The 20,466-nt window shown below is 36.8% G+C and overlaps 1 protein-coding gene and 1 pseudogene across 1 annotated transcript; both read left to right on the top strand.

Annotated features, from left to right (window-relative positions):
* The first annotated feature begins 2,261 nt into the window (after positions 1 to 2,261).
* On the top strand, positions 2,262 to 3,161 carry LOC105095084 (olfactory receptor 2A2-like; annotated as a pseudogene).
* An 8,082-nt stretch (positions 3,162 to 11,243) lies between these two features.
* On the top strand, positions 11,244 to 12,258 carry LOC105094831 (olfactory receptor 2A7). The gene has a single exon (XM_010986932.3). It carries the CDS (start codon positions 11,244 to 11,246, stop codon positions 12,174 to 12,176), a length of 933 nt encoding a protein of 310 aa, XP_010985234.2. The 3' UTR covers positions 12,177 to 12,258.
* Positions 12,259 to 20,466: the final 8,208 nt, after the last annotated feature.

The following is a 20,466-nucleotide window of genomic DNA, read 5'->3' as shown; positions in this document are numbered from 1 at the left end:
AAGGTCTGCATGTTGTTAGACTGTCCCAGGTTGGATGTTACAGAAGTGGACACCAGGATGGAGTTTGGCATGCAGGATACTTATTAGGGATCAACACTTACAGGAGGGAGGGAGAGACAGGAAACCTGCAGTATCAGTGCAACAGAGGCTCATTCAACCCCACAGCCAACTGTGACACACCTATGGCCCATGACTTTCCCCACATTGGGCCAGAATGGTGGGGTCTCTCAATCCCCTCCACAATCAGTCGTGGGCTGTGGGCAGACCAGAAGCACATGACCTGAGATGGGGCATCACTGCAGTGTAGGCAGCCCTGAGGAGCTGATGGCCGGAGGCTTTCCCCTGGCACCCAGGGTGAAACTGTCCTCCCTTGAAGTCATGGCTTTTCATCTCTACCACACATGTTGAATTCAAGTTTGAGGAGTCTCTATTTTTCTTTTTGTTGTTGTTGTTTTCTTATTTACCATTTATCCAACAATTGTAAGAATAACCCCACAGTAGCAGATTATTCCCAATTTGACTTAGAGGTTTAAAGAGGACACTCATTCCCCAGGGAGGGTCTCTACCTGTGTAAGGACCCAGCTGCAGGAGCCAGCATCACAGAAGTGCCCTCAGGTGGGACAACTACCAGGGAAGGAGGAACTCAGGTTTACAAAGCCTCAACCACCCAGTCAACCATGTTTCCCACTGGGGATTCTTGCCCAGGTTAAGATTTAAATTAGCTGTTCTGCTTGCTTTTACTTCTTTCTTAACAATAAAATTAAGGGTGTCCTTTGCCTCAGCAATTCCACTCCTAGGACTATATCCTAAGCTTTCAATTTAAAAAAATAGATAGACAGGCAGACACACACACATCACATGCACAAATTTTTAGGCTGCTATATTTTATTATTTTTTAATTGAAGTATAATTGAATTACAGTGTTGTGTTAATTTCTGGTGTACAGTATAGTGATTCAGTTATACACACACACAAATATATATATATATATATATATATATATATATATATATATATATATATATATATATATATATTCCTTTTTATAATCATTTTTACCATAGGCTTTTACAAGGTGTTGAATATAGTTCCCTGTGCCAAACCACTAGCCAGGCTCACCAAGAAGAAAAGGGAGAGGATTCAAATAACCAAAATAAGAAATTAAAAAGGAGAAATTAAAATCAATACCACGGAAATACAAAAACACAGTATAAGAGACTACTAGGAACAAGTATATGGCAGGAAATTGGGCAACCTAGAAGAAACAGACAAGTTTCTGGAAATACATTTTTATATATATATATATATGCACACATACATACACACACACACACACATACACACATGCATGTACATTTATTGGCCCATAACACATTGTGGCAAATAAAATGGACATAGTCCATAATCTAATTGTCAGAAAATGAGATTCACTAAGTTACATTGTATCTATGATATGGGAGAAAAAAACCACTCAACTGTTAAATACATGTCATAGGACATTTTTGACTGAGAAAAGGTTCATAAATGTTACTGACAAAGGAAAAACAAAGGATAGGTATAATATTTGTTTCTTATCATTTAAAAAAGTTCTAATGTGAATATATATGCATTACAAAGACTAGATATTCATGTATCAAAATAATTCAGATGCTTCCCTTTAGATCACAGATTTCTTGGTCATTTATATGACATTTTATTTTTCTATTTCTAAAAGGAAGTAGGAAATTGAATGTCGTATCCTTAAATATGACTTGAATCTTATTTCCACTCTGAATCAGCCTTTTGAAACTGTGACCCGTGACCTAAAATTGTCAAGTGTCATCAAATTTTTCATACAGAAATAACAGTAAGTAAAGGTATTGAAGTGAATAATTGAAGTTCTAGAATTGCAAGATTTTAAGCTGAAAGTAAATCACCACTTAATGTAAATACTGTTAAAGTAGTGAAATAATTAGATTCTCTATAGGGAAAGAGAAAAATTGAAGTAGAGGATCTGGACTAAATTACCTGCATCGTTCTACTACCCCACAATATTATTTTATACTATGCTGAATACTTTGTTCATCTTTTAGATGAATGTGGTTTAGAAATATTTGCTATATTAAGACTGAAAATAATTGAAACATAACAGAAAGTAGCATGTATTTCCTCTGAGTTCTTTTGAATTAAATAACTCCAATTTTATTAATTCTTTAGCTCTGAGCTTTCTGTCACCCTTCTGTTCTTGACAGACTTTCTTTAAGGAATGGGGGCAACTAAACATGGGTCATAGAATTCTTGATAGGATTCCAGCTCAGTGCAGAGAAGGAAGTGTTCTTCTCCTGGATGTTTGTTATGCCTTCAACCTGCTGGGGAATGGCATGATCTTTGGACTCATCTGTCTGCATCTCAGACTGCACACCCCAGTGTACTTCCTCCTCTCACACCTGTTCATCATTGGCATGCCCTGTGCTTCCAACAGTGTCCCCAAGATGCTTGCAAACTTGGTGAGCCTGAATAGGACCCTTTCCTTTGTTTCATGCATAATATAGATGTTTTTTATTTGACTTTTGCTCACACAGAGGCACCTGATTTTGGTGGTGATATATTTTGATAAGATTTGTGGTGATCTGTCATCCGATACATTACACTGTCATCATGAGCTAGGGAGTGTGCTCGGTCCTGACCATCACTTCCCAGACATGTAGAGCTATTCTGGCTCAGACACATGCAATTCTCCTCTTAAGGTGGTCCTTCTGTGAGTCGTAGCAAGTGGATCATGTCTCCTTTGAAATCCTAGCTGTCTTCAGACTGGCCTGTGCTGACACTTGGATCAATGAAACTGTCATCTTTGCTGTCTATGTATTTGTCTTAGGTCCTTTTTCTTGGTGCTGATCCCCTATGCTAGCATCCTCTGGACCATCTTGAAGATCCAGTCAGGAGAGGGCTTAAGAAAATCCTTCTTTCACCTGCTCCTCCCACCACCGTGTGGTTGGGCTTTTCTTTGGCACTGCTGTGATGGTCTATGTGGTCCCAGTACCCTCCTCAAAGAAAGAAATAAGAAAATGCTGTTACTGCTTCACAGTCACTTCAATCCAGTGCTGAACCCCCCTATGTACAGCCTCAGGGATGCTGAGGTGAAGGGTGCCTCCTGGAGGGCACTGCAGAAAAGGTCCATGTGAGGGGTAGATAGAACTTTGGGCTAAGTAGAGCCTTTTTCCTTTGAGATATGGTTGGAGGATGACTAAAGGTCAGAAAAATTACCTAACAGCAATGTTTGGTAAGAGAAGTTGAATTGTCCAAGATACTACATGAAAATAGGGAAAATTTTGATGCATAGGGTCATCTCTGGCATTAAGCATTTTTGTTCAGAGATGAGACATCTGGATTATCACTATGCATAATGCTATAAAAATCTAAAGAGTACATTTTTTCAAGAAATAGATTAATATCTTATTTTTAATTCTTTTTGTTGTTTAATTATTGAAACAAATGCCACTACAGTAAGTGACCAATTCAATCATAAGCATTCACATCACCTGATAACAAGCAATATTTTTCAGGGAAATGAACACCCAGAGAGAAAGTTTCTGGCTAAAGAGTAGCTCAATAGAGAAGGGAAGGGTATAGCTCAGTGGTAGAGCACTGTGCTTAGCATGCACAAGGTCTTGTGTTCAATCCCCAGTGCCTCCACTGAGAAATGAATAAATAAGCCTAATTACTTCCCCTCCCCTCCCCGAATAAAATAAATAAATAAATAAGAATTTTTAAAAACAACAGCTCAATACATATAATCATTGCAGAACTAAGTATCTCTACAATACCAATTATGAGTCAAATGAAGAACAGATTGAGACTCACTGTTGGACAGATAATAATTTTCAAGTGCTCTGACAAGAGCTGAAAAATATTTAGTATTGCACAAAAAAAAACCCCACCATCTCACAACTTGTTATAGAAATCTTTCCATTCTTCCTTTACTTCTGCTTTCATTTTTACCTCCCACCTACATTCCCTCTCCTAGTCTCCCATTTATGTTTTGCAATTTGTATAATTAAAGATGGATTTATTTTCTATTTACCTCACTTCCACAAAAATTTCAGAAACAAAGAGAAATATTACATAATAAAAGGTTTAATCCACCAAGAAGACATAGCAATCTTAAATGTGTATTAACAAACAACAGAGCTTCAAAAGATGTGATGCAGAAACTAGTAGAAATGAAAGGAGATGCAGACAAATCCACACATGGTGAGAGACTAGCACCCCCATTTCAGCAAGTGATAGAACAACTAAAGAGAAAATCAGCAAGAATTTGGACGAACTCAACAGTGCCATCACCAAAGTATCTAACCGTCACTTATAGACCATTCCACCCAACAACAGCAAAATGAAGAGCTGCCAGAATGGACAGATCTATCCTAGACCATCAAACAAACAAACAAACAAAAAATTCAACAAATTAAAAGAAATAAAAGTCAAATGGTGCAAGTTCTTCAAAAACAATGGAATCAAACTAGAAATTGATATAAGAAAGATAGAAAAATCTCTACTACTTGGAAATACAAAAATACACATTTAAATAATATAGAAGTCAAGGGGGAAATCTCAGAGGAAATAAAGAAAATACATTGAACTGAATGAAAATGTGCTGAGACGGAAACATATTGAAAAGTACGTACATTAGCAAAGAGGCAAAGTCTTAAATGAATAACAGATGTCCTTACCTCAAGAACCTAGAAAAAGAGGAGCAAAATAAATTCAAGCAGAGGGTGGAGATTAATGAAGATAAGAACACAAAACACTAAAATTTAAAACAAAAATATAGTTAAGTCAATGAAACAAAGAGCAGGTTCTTTTAAAGGATCAACAAAACTTAGAAACCTGTAGCAGAACTTAAAAGGAAAAGACACAACCTAAAAATATCAGAATGAAACACGACATCACTGTAGACATCAAAGGATAATAAAGGAAATTATAAACAAATCACACATGTAAATTTGATCACTTATACAAAGTAGTACACTTCCTTGAAAAACACAAGCTATCACAACTCAGCTGGTAGGAACAGATAATTTGCATAACCCTGTAATATGAATTAAGAAAATTTAATTCATAATTTTAAAATTACCAAAAATCAAACTCAGGAAAACGAAGACTTATGTTTACACAAACACATACATCATCCTCCCCCCAAAAAAACCTGTACATTTATGTTTATAACAACTTCTTTTTGTAATAGCTCAAAACTGAAACAATCCAGATGTCCATCTGTCCATCAGTAGGTGAACAGTTAGACAAACTGGGACACATCTGTACCGTAGAATACTGCTCAGCAATACCAAGGAGCAGACCAGTAATACATTCATCAACCTGGATGAAACTCTAGAGAATTATGGTGAGTGAAAAAAAGACCGGTCACATAACATGCTATATGATTCCATTTAAGTAACAATTTTGAAATATCGATAATATAGAAATCAATATTATAGAAACAGATTTGTAGTTAAGGACAGAGTAGGAGTGGGAAGGAAGTAGATGTGGGTAGAAAAGGCAACATGAGAGCTTCTTGTGCTGATGAAAATGTTACGCACCTTGACAATATACTGATTTTGATATTGCATCATAGTTTTGAGAGATGTTCCCAAAGGAGAAAACTGGGTAAAGAGTAAACAGCATTATGACAATACTACAATAATCGTCTTTGTATTATTTCTTACAATTGCATGTGAACTTAAAATTATTTATCAAGATAAAAGCTTAGTTAAAATGAAATAAAAATTTTAAAGTTGAAACAAGTGTTATAAACAATTCTTATACAAAAATTACATAACAATGCAAAGAACCTTAAATATCAAAATATTTTAAGAAAGAAGAACAAAATTGGAATCCTTATTCTTCTGATTACAAGGCTTAATTTATAGTATTCAAGATAATAGACACTGTTGTATTAGTTTAAGGGTAAATAAATAGAATAGAGAATACAGTAATAGATCTGCAGATATTTAGTCTGTAAATTTTTGACAAAAGTGCCAGTACAATTCAATGGGTAAATGATTCACTTTTGCAATTGGATATCTTTATAGGAAAAAATGAAACTCAACCCGTCTCACACCATACACAAAGTTAATTTGAGGTACATCTTAGATCTAAACATGAAAGCAAATAATTACTCTTCTAGGGGAAAACTTGGGATATGTTTCATGACCTTTGGGTAGCTGAAGTTTTCTTAAACAGGAAGCCAAAAGTACTAACCATAAATGAAAAAATTAATAAGCCCGACTCCATTAAAATTAAGAATTTCTTTCCATCAGATGAATCAGTAAGAAAATGAAGAGGCAAACCACAATCTGGGAAAAGATATACTCAGTATCTATACTGAACAAACCACTTACAGACTCTATAAAGACTGCCTACAAATCAATAAGAAGGAAAAAAACAGTTAAAAATTGAGCAAAAGATCTGAGCAGGCACTTCATACAAAAGGAAATCCAAAAGACCTGTGAACATATGATAATGTGTTCAGTACAATTACTCACCAATAAAATATAAATAAAATCACAAGGAAATACCACAATGACTTAAGTTACAAAATTAATATCAAGTGCTGATAGGAATGTAAAATGATAAAACCACACTGGAAAACTGTTTGGCAGCAATATCTACTAAAAATAAATGAATGTCTGTCCTATGATTCAGTAATTCTGTTCCTGGGTATACACCCAGTTAAAACATGTAAAAGAATATTCATAGAAGCTTTGCTCACAATAGCCAAAAGCTATAAATAACCCAAATGTCCATGAACAGTAGGATTTATAAACAAACTGCGGAAGGTTCATATTGAATATTATACAACATAAAACAAGAATGAACTACTGATACACACAACAACATAGACAAATCTCAAAAACATTACACTGGGCCAAAGAAACCAGGCACAAAACCACCCCTACTGTGTAATTTATTTATGTCAGGTTCAATAACAGGCAAAACTAATCTGTGTGACAGAAGTCAGAATAGCGGTTACCTCAGAGTAGGAAAGTGATTTCAAGCAGTGTGGGGGTCAGGAATTTTCTGTTGTGATGGAGATACTCTATACTTTGGTCTGGATGGTGCATACACAGTGTATTAATATATAAAAATTCATTGAACTGTATGCTTATCATTTATAGCTCTAGCACTTAGGCCTTTTAACCAGCAGACCACATGATAAATATGTCTCTGGTAAGCCACAATAGGTGAATCATGGGACAGGCCGCACGGATTTAGCATCAAGGCTTTTCCATCTACAGCGGAAGGCAGTACACCTTTCAAATCACCATTCCTCACATGCCTCTGAGACTTGGTAGAGGCTAATCAAAGAGTATCAAGTAACTTTCAATCCAAAGTTGCTTGTCTTGAATTGAAGATGCTATCAGACCCACCAAATGAAAAAAGACTGACTGATCACAGCATCCATGCATCATATCATGGATGTGATGTAACTTAGGACAAGAGCAGGTGCAGAAGATAAAAGCAAGCTGGATGAACAGTTGGCCCAGATCCCCATAGACCTGTATCACTGATGCCTCCCTCTAATTTATGTATGTATGTATGTCTGTGTATATATATCTGTGTTTCTGTGTATCTATATCTATGTATATAAAATTTCCAATTTCCTACAGCCAGTTGACAGTTTAGGAAAAAAGAGAGGCCTAATGCAAGGAAGACTTGGTACAACATAGCTGCCACTCAGGTGGGAAGTCTTAAAGGTATCTGATGAGGGTAAACTTCTCACTGCCCACGGCTAGCCATTCACCTGGTTATCTACTTTGTGGAGAGAGAAGTTGCCTAAAGTAAGAATATTCATGAACTCCTGGAAATTTTCAGATGGGTTGACTGGTTGGTCATGGGCCTGGAAGGAGCACAGCTGGAGTACTGGGTGAACGGCAGTGTGGGGAAGAGACATGGAACGAAGCACAAGGTATGTGAATCTGCATGCCCCACGTTCATGCCAACGAGAGACATCACTGCAGAAGAGGCATTAACCGATCAGGTACAGGATGACTCAGTCAGTAGATGACAGCCAGCTTCTGCTTTCAGCCACCCCAGTGATTGCACAGTGAGCCCACCAGGCAGTAGGCATGGCAACAGAGATGGGGGCTTTGCATGAATCCAGTAGCACAGGCTGCCCCTCACCAAGGCTGCTCAACTGTGCCAAGCATCTGGGGGGCCAGTACCGGGCCCTCAGTGTGGAACCTTCCTCTTGAGGAAACCAGTAAGTCAGTTGGTGGCATGCTGGTTCCTTCTGCCCTATATAGGGCAATGATTCATTGTGATCGCAGATGATATACATCACAAGTGTGAATTTCCCTTTTTTAATCTTGATCAGTACCTCTATTGAAGGGCTATTAGTGTATCTGAGTTCTAATATAATTTCCCACATAATATCAACTCAGTCCGGTAGAACCATTTCACAGCAAAGGAAGTGACAAGGGGTAAATGACCAAAGGATTTACTAGTTCCAACACGTACCGTATTGCTCAGAAATTGTAGACCTGATAGAAGTTGTATGCTGACACACAGACTTAGGCACTGGATTGTTGATAACACCCTGTAGAACTGGAATGCTGCCCCTCAGTGTTTACTGTGACAGTGTACATGCCTACTCTGATAGGGGAAGTACGTATATCCAGCCCGACAGTAAGGATGAAGAGGACAGGAGGTGGCCACTTGCTTTTACAGAGCTCTGTCTTTCCCATGAGAGCAAGACCAGAAATTACCAAAAAGTGAAATTTTCCTAAAGTAAGCTTTTCTCAGCCCTTGTGCCTTATTCGTTCATCTTCCAGACAGGTCAACAAGCTGTAGGGGATGTCCAACATGAACCCGTAACATGGATACCCACACATTTCCAGATCTCTGCCCAAGGATGTAGGTTCTGAGTGGCTATCTAAAAAGATCTAATGGTTAAGACCTTTGAATACAAGTTTGTTCTTCTGCAAGCTTCAGGGAAACCCCACTATGTACACTAAAAGAAATATGGCTTCGGGAATTAATGTCAAGTTTCTATTTCACTGTCAAGCAATAACCATACTTGAATCTCTGCATCTCTTAAGTGCCTCCTGAATGTTTGGGAGCTGGAACAACATAAAAATTCACATAACTGTACCAAATTCATGTATTTGGGTATCTGTAATATTCACGGGGTACCCAGGGTATGACTTAATACGTGTGTATCCTTTTAGTTAGGAAGTTACTACCTGTTCTTACCGTGACATCCACAGATCTTGCTGTTCCTCTGGTTTCCTCAGGGACAGAAATACAGACAGCCAATCCTCGTCAGTCTTGGAAGCGTTAACAGCGCGTGGCTTCTTCGTGTCTCTAGAGGGAGCCTGCTGGTGTAGGTAAGATTTATTGCCTCATGCCCTACAAAGCACTCATGACAACTGGGAGGGTGCTCTGTGGAGATAATAAAGGAATAAAGCTTCTCTTCTCATAGGCAGTATGAAGACAAGATCCTTCCTCAAAGGTCTCAGATGAGCAGCAAGTCTTCCAGTACCATCGGTATATCTAGCCACACCAGGTATGTTTGCCTCTTCTCCATGAATATTTGTACAACAATCATCTCTAGACACACAAGCTTCTTAATTGTCTTTGTGAATTCTAATCAAATGTATTTTAACATCATTTTCGTTGCCTGTTAACTTTTGCTGTCACTCTTCAATATATTGCATAAGTAAATTTTTACTGATGCTCAAGTTTTGCTCATTGATAGTTTAAATAATAGGCTGAGTAAAATATACTATTAATGTATTTGTGTATTAGTATAATCAATATGTGAATGGTTATTCTTGACTGGTGCCTATTTTTAAGGTAAGGAAACAAGTGTGTGTAACTTTCTGGTAAACATTTAACATTAAACAAAAAATGACTAGTACAACTATAAAAAATCTAGGCTTAAAATATCATGTGTAGAGGGAAATCAAATGTCAAAATATATAAGGTAGAATATTCAGAGTTATAGGAGAAGCGTACAGATATTTATTTATGTGCAGTATTGTGAGGTCAGAGTCTGAGCAGTGAGTATGAACTCAGAGTTCCTATCATTGATATCTCCACTCTCAGAACACTGGTAGGTACATAATAGGAATTAATAAATACCAAATTATTTTATTTTCAACTTTCTGGACATGACACTTATCACTGGACAAATAATAGGGGAGAAATAATACAAATGGAATGATTTTTAAATGGGTTTATAATTTTACAGTCATTTAAATTGAGAGTTGTTTGTCATTTGTACTCTAAGACAAGATGATCTTATATGAAAGAGGGGAATAAAATTTAAGCAAGAACAGCAATATCATGCTTATACTTATATTTAAATTGGGAACTCACAGAGTAAGATGATTTAGTTCAGTCTCTCAAAGAATTTAAAGACCTCTTTTGCAGCATCTTCCTAATCACCTGCAGAAACAGTGTCTACAACTAGGTATTTCTAGAGTGTTTATCAATATAAAGTCAAAATCTAACAGTTATTGATTCTCTTTTTATGTTTAGATAACACAGTACAAATCTATTCAGTCATTCATATAAATGTTCATCTGAATATTGTGAAAAATTATATACGAAGAAATAGATTTTAGGCTGGATATAAGTCTGCACTTGAACAAGAAGAGATTTTGTGCAATATTATTTGTGGAGGTGGCAATAGATGTTGGAGTGGAAAGTGTGTTTCGACAGGCAGGTGAGAGGCTCACGGCTAATGGTGTATTTGAGCAATGGCGTGTCTCCCCTTAGTATACCCTGTCCTTAAGTGAACGCTTCCAACTTGAGATTAGATGTATTGCAGCTTAAGGACTTGGGCATGTATGTCAGTTAAGGGTCATAGTTTTTGAAAAAACAGAAATAACTCTAATATAAGCAAAGAAAAGCAGAATTTATTTGAACAATATGAGTTAGCTCACGGAATGAACCAAAAACTATGTATTTGATTAATATGTGACAACATAATTATTTTGAAAGTTTAGCCTTTGTTTAAAACATTAACAAGAAAGGAAACATATATATGTGTGTGTGTGTGTGTGTTTCTGTGTGTGTATATATGTATTTCAGGGTTATCAAATAAAGTCTTTAAACATTCATTAAAAAACACAAAAAATCATTGAAAGTGTTTCTGAACATTTTTTTATACTGCAGAAAGGTATCACAAGTTAACCCAAATCTATTTTTAAAGACTTCTCTTAAACCATGGACATTAACTCCGTTTCCTCTGTCATAGGGATATGGGAGACAACATGACCTCTGTCACAGAGTTCGTCCTCCTGGGATTTCCCCTTGACACAACGATTCAGGTGTTTCTCTTTGTGCTCTTCTCCCTGTTCTATGCCTTCACCCTGCTGGGGAACGGGGCCATCCTGGGGCTCATCTCCCTGGACTCCAGGCTGCACACCCCCATGTACTTCTTCCTCTCACACCTGGCCATCGTGGACGTAGCCTATGCCTGCAACACGGTGCCCCAGATGCTGCTAAACCTCCTGAGTCCAGCCAAGCCCATCTCCTTTGCTGGCTGCATGACACAGACCTTTCTCTTTCTGAGTTTTGCTCACACTGAATGTCTTCTCCTGGTGGTGATGTCCTATGATCGGTATGTGGCCATCTGCTGCCCCCTCCGATATTCTGCCATCATGAGCTGGAGAGTCTGCATCACACTGGTGGTGATTTGCTGGACCATTGGAGTCCTTCTGTCTTCGATTCATCTGGTATTACTTCTACCCTTACCCTTCTGTATATCCCAGAAAATCAATCACTTTTTCTGTGAAATCATGGCTGTTCTCAAACTTGCTTGTGCAGATACACACATCAATGAGATAATGGTTTTGGCCGGGGCAATTTCTATGCTAGTGGGACCCTTCTCCTCAATTGTAATCTCATATATGTGCATCCTCTGTGCCATCCTTAGGATCCAGTCTGGGGAAAATCAAAGAAAAGCCTTCTCCACCTGCTCATCTCACCTCTGTGTGGTTGGACTCTTTTATGGCACAGCCATTATCATGTATGTTGGGCCCAGATATGGGCACCCCAAGGAACACAAGAAATACCTTCTTCTGTTTCACAGCCTTTTCAATCCCATGCTCAATCCGCTTATCTATACTCTTAGGAACTCGGAGGTAAAGAATGCCTTGAAGAGAGTGCTGGGAATAGAGGGAGCTTTATGAAAAGATGGCATCAGGGTTGACAGTGACCTAGGGGGATATTATCTCAAGAGGTTCCAAACCCAACTCAGTGTAAGAATTATCTGAGATTCTTGTTAAAAATAGAGCTATCTCCTAACCTACCATTAGATCACTAATTCGGTAGGTGTGGGATCTGTTTTAGAAATCTATGCCTTTAAATATTATCAGTAGCAAATGTGATGCAGCTGATCCATGGACCAGGATTTGGAAGCCGCAAATCTAGAACAATGCCCTTTATAATTTCTTCATTTAAGCTATGGTGCAGCCCCATAGCTGCCAAAATGTTTTCCTCAAATCACTAGCTCCTCAAGAGAACTTCAAAAATAAATTCTGTGCTCAAATTAGCTTGAGAATTAGTGCGTATTAAATGTCTCACTTTAGGGAACTCACAATTCATATTAGCATAGTAAAAACTGTAAGAATTCCTGTGGTAAAGAATAATTCTATTCCAATTTTTAGCCAGTGCTTTTCAAACTTACCTGGTCACATGAGTTTTCTTTCTTAATGCTTATGAGCAGTTTGCTGGTACTAGAGATCTTGATGTTGATTGACTTGTTGTGAATACTGCCCACAACCACCCTCTACAGCAAAATGATTTTTTTCCTGTAAGGTGAGCCTCTAAAGAGGATATAGGTCTAAACACAGTATCCTAGATCAGTCTTTGGGAGTCTGTGCTCTCTGAGTACAGAAAGTGAGGATCACTATCTCTACTCTTTGACGCTGGATCATCTGGAGATAATAAATCCAGCCGTCTGCTTCATCTTGGGTATGTATTCCTGGATACATCTCAGAAGATGACCTTGTTCAATTTCACACTCTCTTCTAAATCTGAGATTAAAAAACTTTATTCTGTATCCATTTCCCTATTTACACAGTGCATGAAATCAGTCTGTGTTTTCTATCTCAAGTCTTTAGAGATAAAACCAAGTTTCTCACAGAAATCTGGAAGAATTTGCAAAGCTGATTACCTACATGGTGTACAAGCTTTAGGAAAGTTTAATTCCTTGTTTAGAAAATAGAGACATGGGAGAAGTTCTATAAGAAAATGTTCACAGGAACAGGTGCATAACGAACATGATAAATAAAAAGGAAATGAATATAAGACAGAATGCCCAAGAGGATAGTTGATCCTTCGAAGATTAAGAACAAAACAAGACAGGGAAAGTATATGATTTATTATTCATTGGTTATTCTTACAATGAACAAATCTCAAGTGATAGCCTTACAAACTGGAATTTCCTGATACTCTGTATAGAATGCCATGTACATTACTACAATCTCAACAGAAAAAGAGTTAAGTGAAGTGTTTATGCAGTTACAAAGATTTTCTCCTAATAAAAGAAAAAATTCTAAGTTTTTTTGTGGCTAAATACATAAATAAAACTTAGAGAAATTTTTTAACTTTGTTTCTCTACTGCTGGAAGAAAATAACAGTGTTTTAAGGGGCATAAAATAAATTACATCTTCTACAAATTATATTTTTTAAATATTACTTTGGGATATAGTCAGATCTCAAGTACTTAAAAAGTAACAAAGCTTGGAGATGAGTAAAGGTTTTTAAGCATGGTTATAGGAATATTTTGATTGTAAATTAAACCCTAGAATAAATTGAGGAAGGAAGTTCTATCAAGTTTTAGCGGAGTTAAGCCCTGCGGAACAATGAAGTACTTGAAGAATTAAAAGAAACTACTTAATTGCATCAAAGTGTTTTCATATTGTTGAACAAATATCATCATTTTAATAAAGGGATCAGTGTTCTTGTTTATGAAGCTAATGTTTAGTCCTTAACAAAGTTTACAGTTAATTGAGTCAGAAAATAGTGTTCTAACCTCTCTTAGTTCACCATTTCTATAGGAATTCTGATGATCAGTTTATGAAATTATAATTTGAGCATCAATGTTTATCCAGTGTGGGGCTTCTTGATTGAGAGTTTATGGTCACTAAAGGCCCCTTGGACAGCCCTCAGTGGCTTAATGGATCCTGGAAAATGTGAGCAAATTTCTCTGTGCATTTGTGGTGTGTGCAGACTGGAGAGGAGAATGACAAGGAGATATTTAGCATTGATTTCTAAAGAGATTTATGGCCTCATAAAACATTAAGAATCACTGATGTATTAATGAAAGTTGTTCCTTTTTTTTAAAGATGGACATTGCAAACCTAATCCCATCAAGTGTTAAACGTCAAAAAAGAAAAAAGGAAAGTCAGAAATTCCAGAAAACCAGTTTCTCTTGAGGAGAACCTTAGAGGCTTAAGGGCTTGTCATCAGCTTGATACGTCAGGACACTGGTGTTCTGTCAGTTAACCTGGAATTGATCAGAATTGAGAGAACCGAATGCTCACAATGTTCACAGTCATGGTTAACCTGGATGCCGGTCTGAACCTTTATAATGGAGGATATTTCTTCCCAGGGAAAGGGTACCTGTACTCATCATCCAAGATTCCCCAGTTTTTCCTTCAAAAATCTGAGAAATGAATAAAAAATAACATGGCTTAATGAACCTAGGATCACAGCAAATACAATTGAAGAATATCCAAGAGTATTTACTAAAATTAGAAAAAATTCCCCCAAATAGACCACAATTCTCATAATCAGAACCCAGGAGTTTACTTAGTGGATTTTCTGTGTCTTGGGCTGTGGTCAGTAACCTCTAACAAATTCTGCCTCTTTATTTTCCTGATTAACAGGATCCCAAGTGAAACATTGAACTTTTGACCCTTTAATACATAATTACTCCAGAAATATAATTAGTAATATTTTACAATTGTCATTTTCCATAAATTACATGCCTATCATGACATTCTGAAGATACATTCATCCTTGATTTGGATTTTTATTTCATCAGTTAAATGCCAACATTTTGCAAACCAGTTACCAAGGTAATTTAGTTTGAGAGGTGTTTATTTTATTTTTTTAACATTTTTTATTGATTTATAATGATTTTACAATGTTGTGTCAAATTCCAGCGTAGAGCACAATTTTTCAGTTATACATGAACATATATATATATTCATTGTCACATTTTTTTCTCTGTGAGCTACCATAAGATCTTGTGTATATTTCCCTGTGCTATACAGTATAATCTTGTTTATCTGTTCTACAATTTTGAAATCCTGTCTATAACTTCCCACCCTCCGCCCCCTTGGCAACCACAAGTTTGTGTTCTATGTCTATGAGTCTGTTTCTGTTTTGTATTTATGCTTTGTTTGTTTTTGTTTTTGTTTTTGTTTGTTTTTGTTTTTGTTTAGATTCCACATATGAGCAATCTCATATGGTAGTTTTCTTTCTCTTTCTGGCTTACTTCACTTAGAATGACATTCTCCAGGAGCGTCCATGTTGCTGCAAATGGCATTATGCTGTCGGTTTTTATGGCTGAGTAGTATTCCATTGTATAAATATACCACCTCTTCTTTATCCAGTCATCTGTTGATGGACATTTAGGCTGTCTCCATGTCTTGGCTATTGTAATAGTGCTGCTTTGAACATTGGGGTGCAGGTGTCGTCCTGAAGTAGGGTTCCTTCCGGATAGAAGCCCAGGGGTGGGATTCCTGGGTCATACGGTAAGTCTATTCCTAGTCTTTTGAGGAATCTCCATACTGTTTTCCACAGTGGCTGCACCAAACAGCATTCCCACCAGCAGTGAAGGAGGGTTCCCCTTTCTCCACAGCCTCTCCAGCATTTGTCATTTGTGGATTTTTGAATGACGGCCATTCTGACTGGTGTGAGGTGATACCTCATTGTAGTTTTGATTTGCATTTCTCTGATAATTAGTGATATTGAGCATTTTTTCATGTGCCTTTTGATCATTTGTATGTCTTCCTTGGAGAATTGCTTGTTTAGGTCTTTTGCCCACTTTTGGATTGGGTTGTTTGGTTGTTTCTTATTAAGTCGTATGAGCTGCTTATATATTCTGGAGATCAAGCCTTTGGCGGTTTCATTTGCAAAAATTTTCTCCCATTATTTATGTTTCCTTTTCTGTGCAGAAGCTATAAATTATAAATGTGTTGATTTTTACTTACTCTACTTTGAAATGGAAATTATGTCCAAATCCTAGTGGACCTTGCTGTAACCATAATGGTTATAAATACAGATTAAAATAAGATGAGTGATTACAGAAAATGCCCAATACTGACGAAAAAAAAAAAACTCCCCATACAGGCAGATAATATAAATACTTCAGGACGTATTTATTGCAATCAAGAGCTGACTGTATTATGTATCTTATTTTCCTTTGTATATATTTGTTTTGTATGTGTTTATGTTTTGCTCTGACCACTGTTAGAAGTTGTCCACAAGTTAAAAGCTGTATTACTTGATATGAAATTTTTAAAAATGTAAATTTGAGATGATGCATTTCCCTATGGTTAAGTTCGTTTGGTATCATAAACATTTATATTTAGTTTATTATCATAGTTCAAATTTTTTAACTTTTTATAACTGATGGTCAAATAGTGGTAAACATATAAAGTAATATCCTAAACTGTTACTTTCACAGTATTTCAGTTTTTATTTTGTGTGTTAGTTTCCTGATTTCCACATTTTCTGCAGGTCTCCTGGAACGTGAAAAAAAAAAGAAAGAAAGAAAATTCCCAATATTTACTGATTGCCTAACATGCACCAGGCATTTCAAACAATTAGGAGCCAGCTTTGATATCCCCAAACATGTTTCTTCTCACAGTGATATGTTCAGGTGGATGTGTCCTCAAAACTTGGTAACTGTGCCTACTTTCCCCTAGTTTATGTCACAGCCCCAGCAAGTCAGGAATCACATCATAATGACCTAATTAGCTTTTTAAATTGCATGATCAATTGCTTTGAAATTTCCAGAATATGCTCAGTATAAGAACACAGCAAGATACAAATAAATATGACAACATCTGAGATAGCAGATCTTCTCCCAATCCCAGAAGAGGCAGGAAGCTTCTAGGGGAAGGTGTCTTGAAGAAGGTCCTTTCCTCCCCTCCCCTGAAAGAGTGCTCATAACAGAGATTAGAGAGTGCTTCCAGTGTTGGTGATTTGTGTCCTAGAAAACCCTCCCTCAGCCAGGTGCTAATACGCCCCTTGGGACATCTTGCCAGTTTGGACTCCCCGATCCACTCCTAGCCTCCACAACCAGTTCTCTTAGCATTACCACACCTTGAGTTGTTACTTGGAATCAGCTGCTTTTTCAGGGTGCTTCTGCCCACCTCTGCTGCAACACAAGGGTCCCAGATTACACTGGGGAGAAGCTGAACTACAGAGGTTAATGCCAGGAGCTTATTCGTTATCACACTGGTTCTGCTTCCTTAAAGGTTCATCTGAACCGTCTGGAGACCTGGGAACTAGGGCCGTGCTAGGATGCATGAATCCAAATAATGCCAAGTATTCGGGGACTGTAATGAGTGGTGCTGTCTCAGGGGTGTGCTCTGCGTTTGCTAATCGTATGTCCTGCTGGGGATGAGAACAGAAATAGAGAGAGAGTTGCTTCGAGTCTCCTTCCCAGTGGAGGTGGGCATGCATTACATCTCACAGCCCACCCCTTCCAGTGAGCCCTCAAGAGCTGCCAGCTAGGTTGAACCAATCAGAGAATAAAACCAACTTTTCTGAGGATTTGGTCCCATTTTCACTCAGGAGCAGAAGTAAGTGTTCTGTAACTCCCACAGAAGCTCCCCAAAGCAGGGCTCCACTGAACCTTTAGGTGCTTGCCTCTTCTGAGGTCCTTGGGTACAAATGTGGGCTCTAACCAGGTTGCCTTATTTTATCTTATCATCAGTTCTTCTTAGACATGCTGTAGCATGCAGTTTTTTTTTTTTATTATTATTATTAACTATCACTCTGTTATACTATTCTTTAAGTCTCAGAAAGAGAAAAAATACTCTATTAATGTTAAACATACATATTTATCATCCATTTTCTATGTGAATGGTTTCAGGGAAAAATCAGATGCACGTTTTATAAACAAAGTATATAAAAGTGTTTAGGATTTTGTTGATTTTGTTTCATGCTGGAGACATATCCATGTGATAAAGATTTACTTGAATAAAATGACATTAAAAAAAAGAAGTAAGAAATTTCTGTATTACGGATTTAGATGGAACATTTTCCTAGTCAAAGGGAATATTATGGAATGATATTACATTTCTGGAAAATCAACATATTGGTTATTGTATAAATGATGCATTTAATTATTATAAGCATAGTCATAATACATATGAAGTCTGTGAGAACCTATTTATTGCAGTAGATTCTGAAGCCAAATGGATACTAAATCCATGTCTTATACTTACTTTTCATTAAGCATGGCATTAAAGACTATCCGGCAGCTAAAATATACTCAGTAAATATGTGTGTTAGATTTTCTGTAGCTTGGAGGATAAGTTTTTATAGTGGTATAGAAAGAATAAAGAAAAGGGACCAAGATGTTATATGGTGGGGTAACGAGGTAGGAGAAAGATGCGATAGTCCATAATACTTTACATTTTCTTTTTAATTTAATGTGCACATTTTTATATATCCCTGCTCTTTTTCCTGAAGCACATTTTTGATAAAATCTTCACAGATCTCAGAACCATCAATGTTCCTCATTATGTGCTTCCAGAGTGCCCAGTACAAAGAAGTACTCAATAGTATGATTATGATCGACTTCACCAGATTCTCAGACTGTCATTATGTGGAAGTGACACTTAGCTCTTCTTTATGATCTACAGCAGTTCCTACATCCAGGAAAATTGCTTATCAACCCTTACCCCATAAGACAGTTTTGCAAAGTCTTGGCTTATAGCTCCGTAAGCAACAAGATGAATTATTTTTCATTTCTTCCTTATGACTTGCAAGTAAACACCCCTACAGTTAAGCTGAGCTGTAAATTAACAACAGGTGATTTCTTAGGAATGCTGGCAAGTTATCAATGCCTACTATGTTACAAAAGACAGAACTTGCCAGCTCATGTCTTCAAGGTTTACTTTTTAAAATACAGATTTCATCCAGTTCTAATGTTTTGTTTGTATATGAAATGATTTCCTTCTTAGCTATTTACTTTAGAACTTCAGAGTTGCATGATTATTAAACAGGTAGTAATTTGCCATTTTTGAAATTCTGAAGCTGTACATACATAAACTAGTGGACATCACTGTGCTTACAGGACATGTTTGGAACTGGGATGTGTGTCAGCGTTGAGCCACCTCCTTCACCCCCACCATCCCATCGGTGATTTAAGCTGTTTGCCTTCCATTTGGTTGTTTTTAATATTGCATACACAATGTAGGTATCAAATAAAAATAAGAAAAAATAAAGGAGAAGTGTATTCAAAATTTAATTATCTAAAACACTTTATAAATCCTTTGGTTATTCTTACTAAGCTCAGGATTTTTTAAAAAGTCCTGTTTTAATACAAATCACCACGGATGAAATTCTTCCGATTTTTCTATACTTTCTCTGGCAGGAATGAGCTAAACTTGATGTAATTATAGTAGAATATATTTTAAAAGACACTAGATCTGATGTAAGGATATCAATATTTAGATGTTTGTTAATTTGTTTATGTTTATTAATTTCTCATTCAACAAAATTTATCAACTCCTAGGGGTATAAAAGTGAACCAAATAGGGTTACTGTGCTTAAAGAATGTTAATGTACTCTGTCCTTTTTCATCTGTCCTTCAACTTGGCTATCAGAAAAATCATGGTTTGTGCTGTATTTCTTTTTTCATTTATGTTTTCCCATGAAGGGAAAAGGAAAAGTGAAAAAGGAAATTTGCTGTTTTATAAGTGAGTTGATTTAACTATATCATTCACAGCCAAATACTTTCATATGCCTTATGTGTTTAAAAAAATAAATTAAGAAAGTTTCTCAAACACAGAAATTTTTAATATTAACTTAAAATCAAATAAGTACTGGTCATGTAGGAGGACTTTTTAATGTATTATTTCAGTCGCATTTGTGTCTAGGCAATTTGACAATTAATGAGTAATGCTTAGAAGAAAACAGGTATTTCATCTGTGGCTGTTAAGAAGGGATCCGTTTCTTTCCCTGAGTCGTGATTCAGTGATGTTACCTTGGTCCAGGATCTGCCCCCACATTTTAGACCGGCTTTGGAAGGTGTTTAGGAACTGCTCCATGCTATCCAAAGCACAATCAGATAATGCATAAGCCAGAATACCTAAATGTTCATTTTTTTAAAAAATTTGAAATGCAGTTGCACAATGAGCAAAGAATTCTACTGATCAATGCATTCCTTCTTTGCATAAATATCTACTCAAGAAGATAATTTATTACCCAATGGTGAATTGGTAAACA

Source organism: Camelus dromedarius, chromosome 7 (genome assembly GCF_036321535.1).
Source record: "Camelus dromedarius isolate mCamDro1 chromosome 7, mCamDro1.pat, whole genome shotgun sequence".
Classification (NCBI taxonomy): domain Eukaryota; kingdom Metazoa; phylum Chordata; class Mammalia; order Artiodactyla; family Camelidae; genus Camelus; species Camelus dromedarius.
This window is presented reverse-complemented; position numbering and strand designations above follow the sequence as displayed.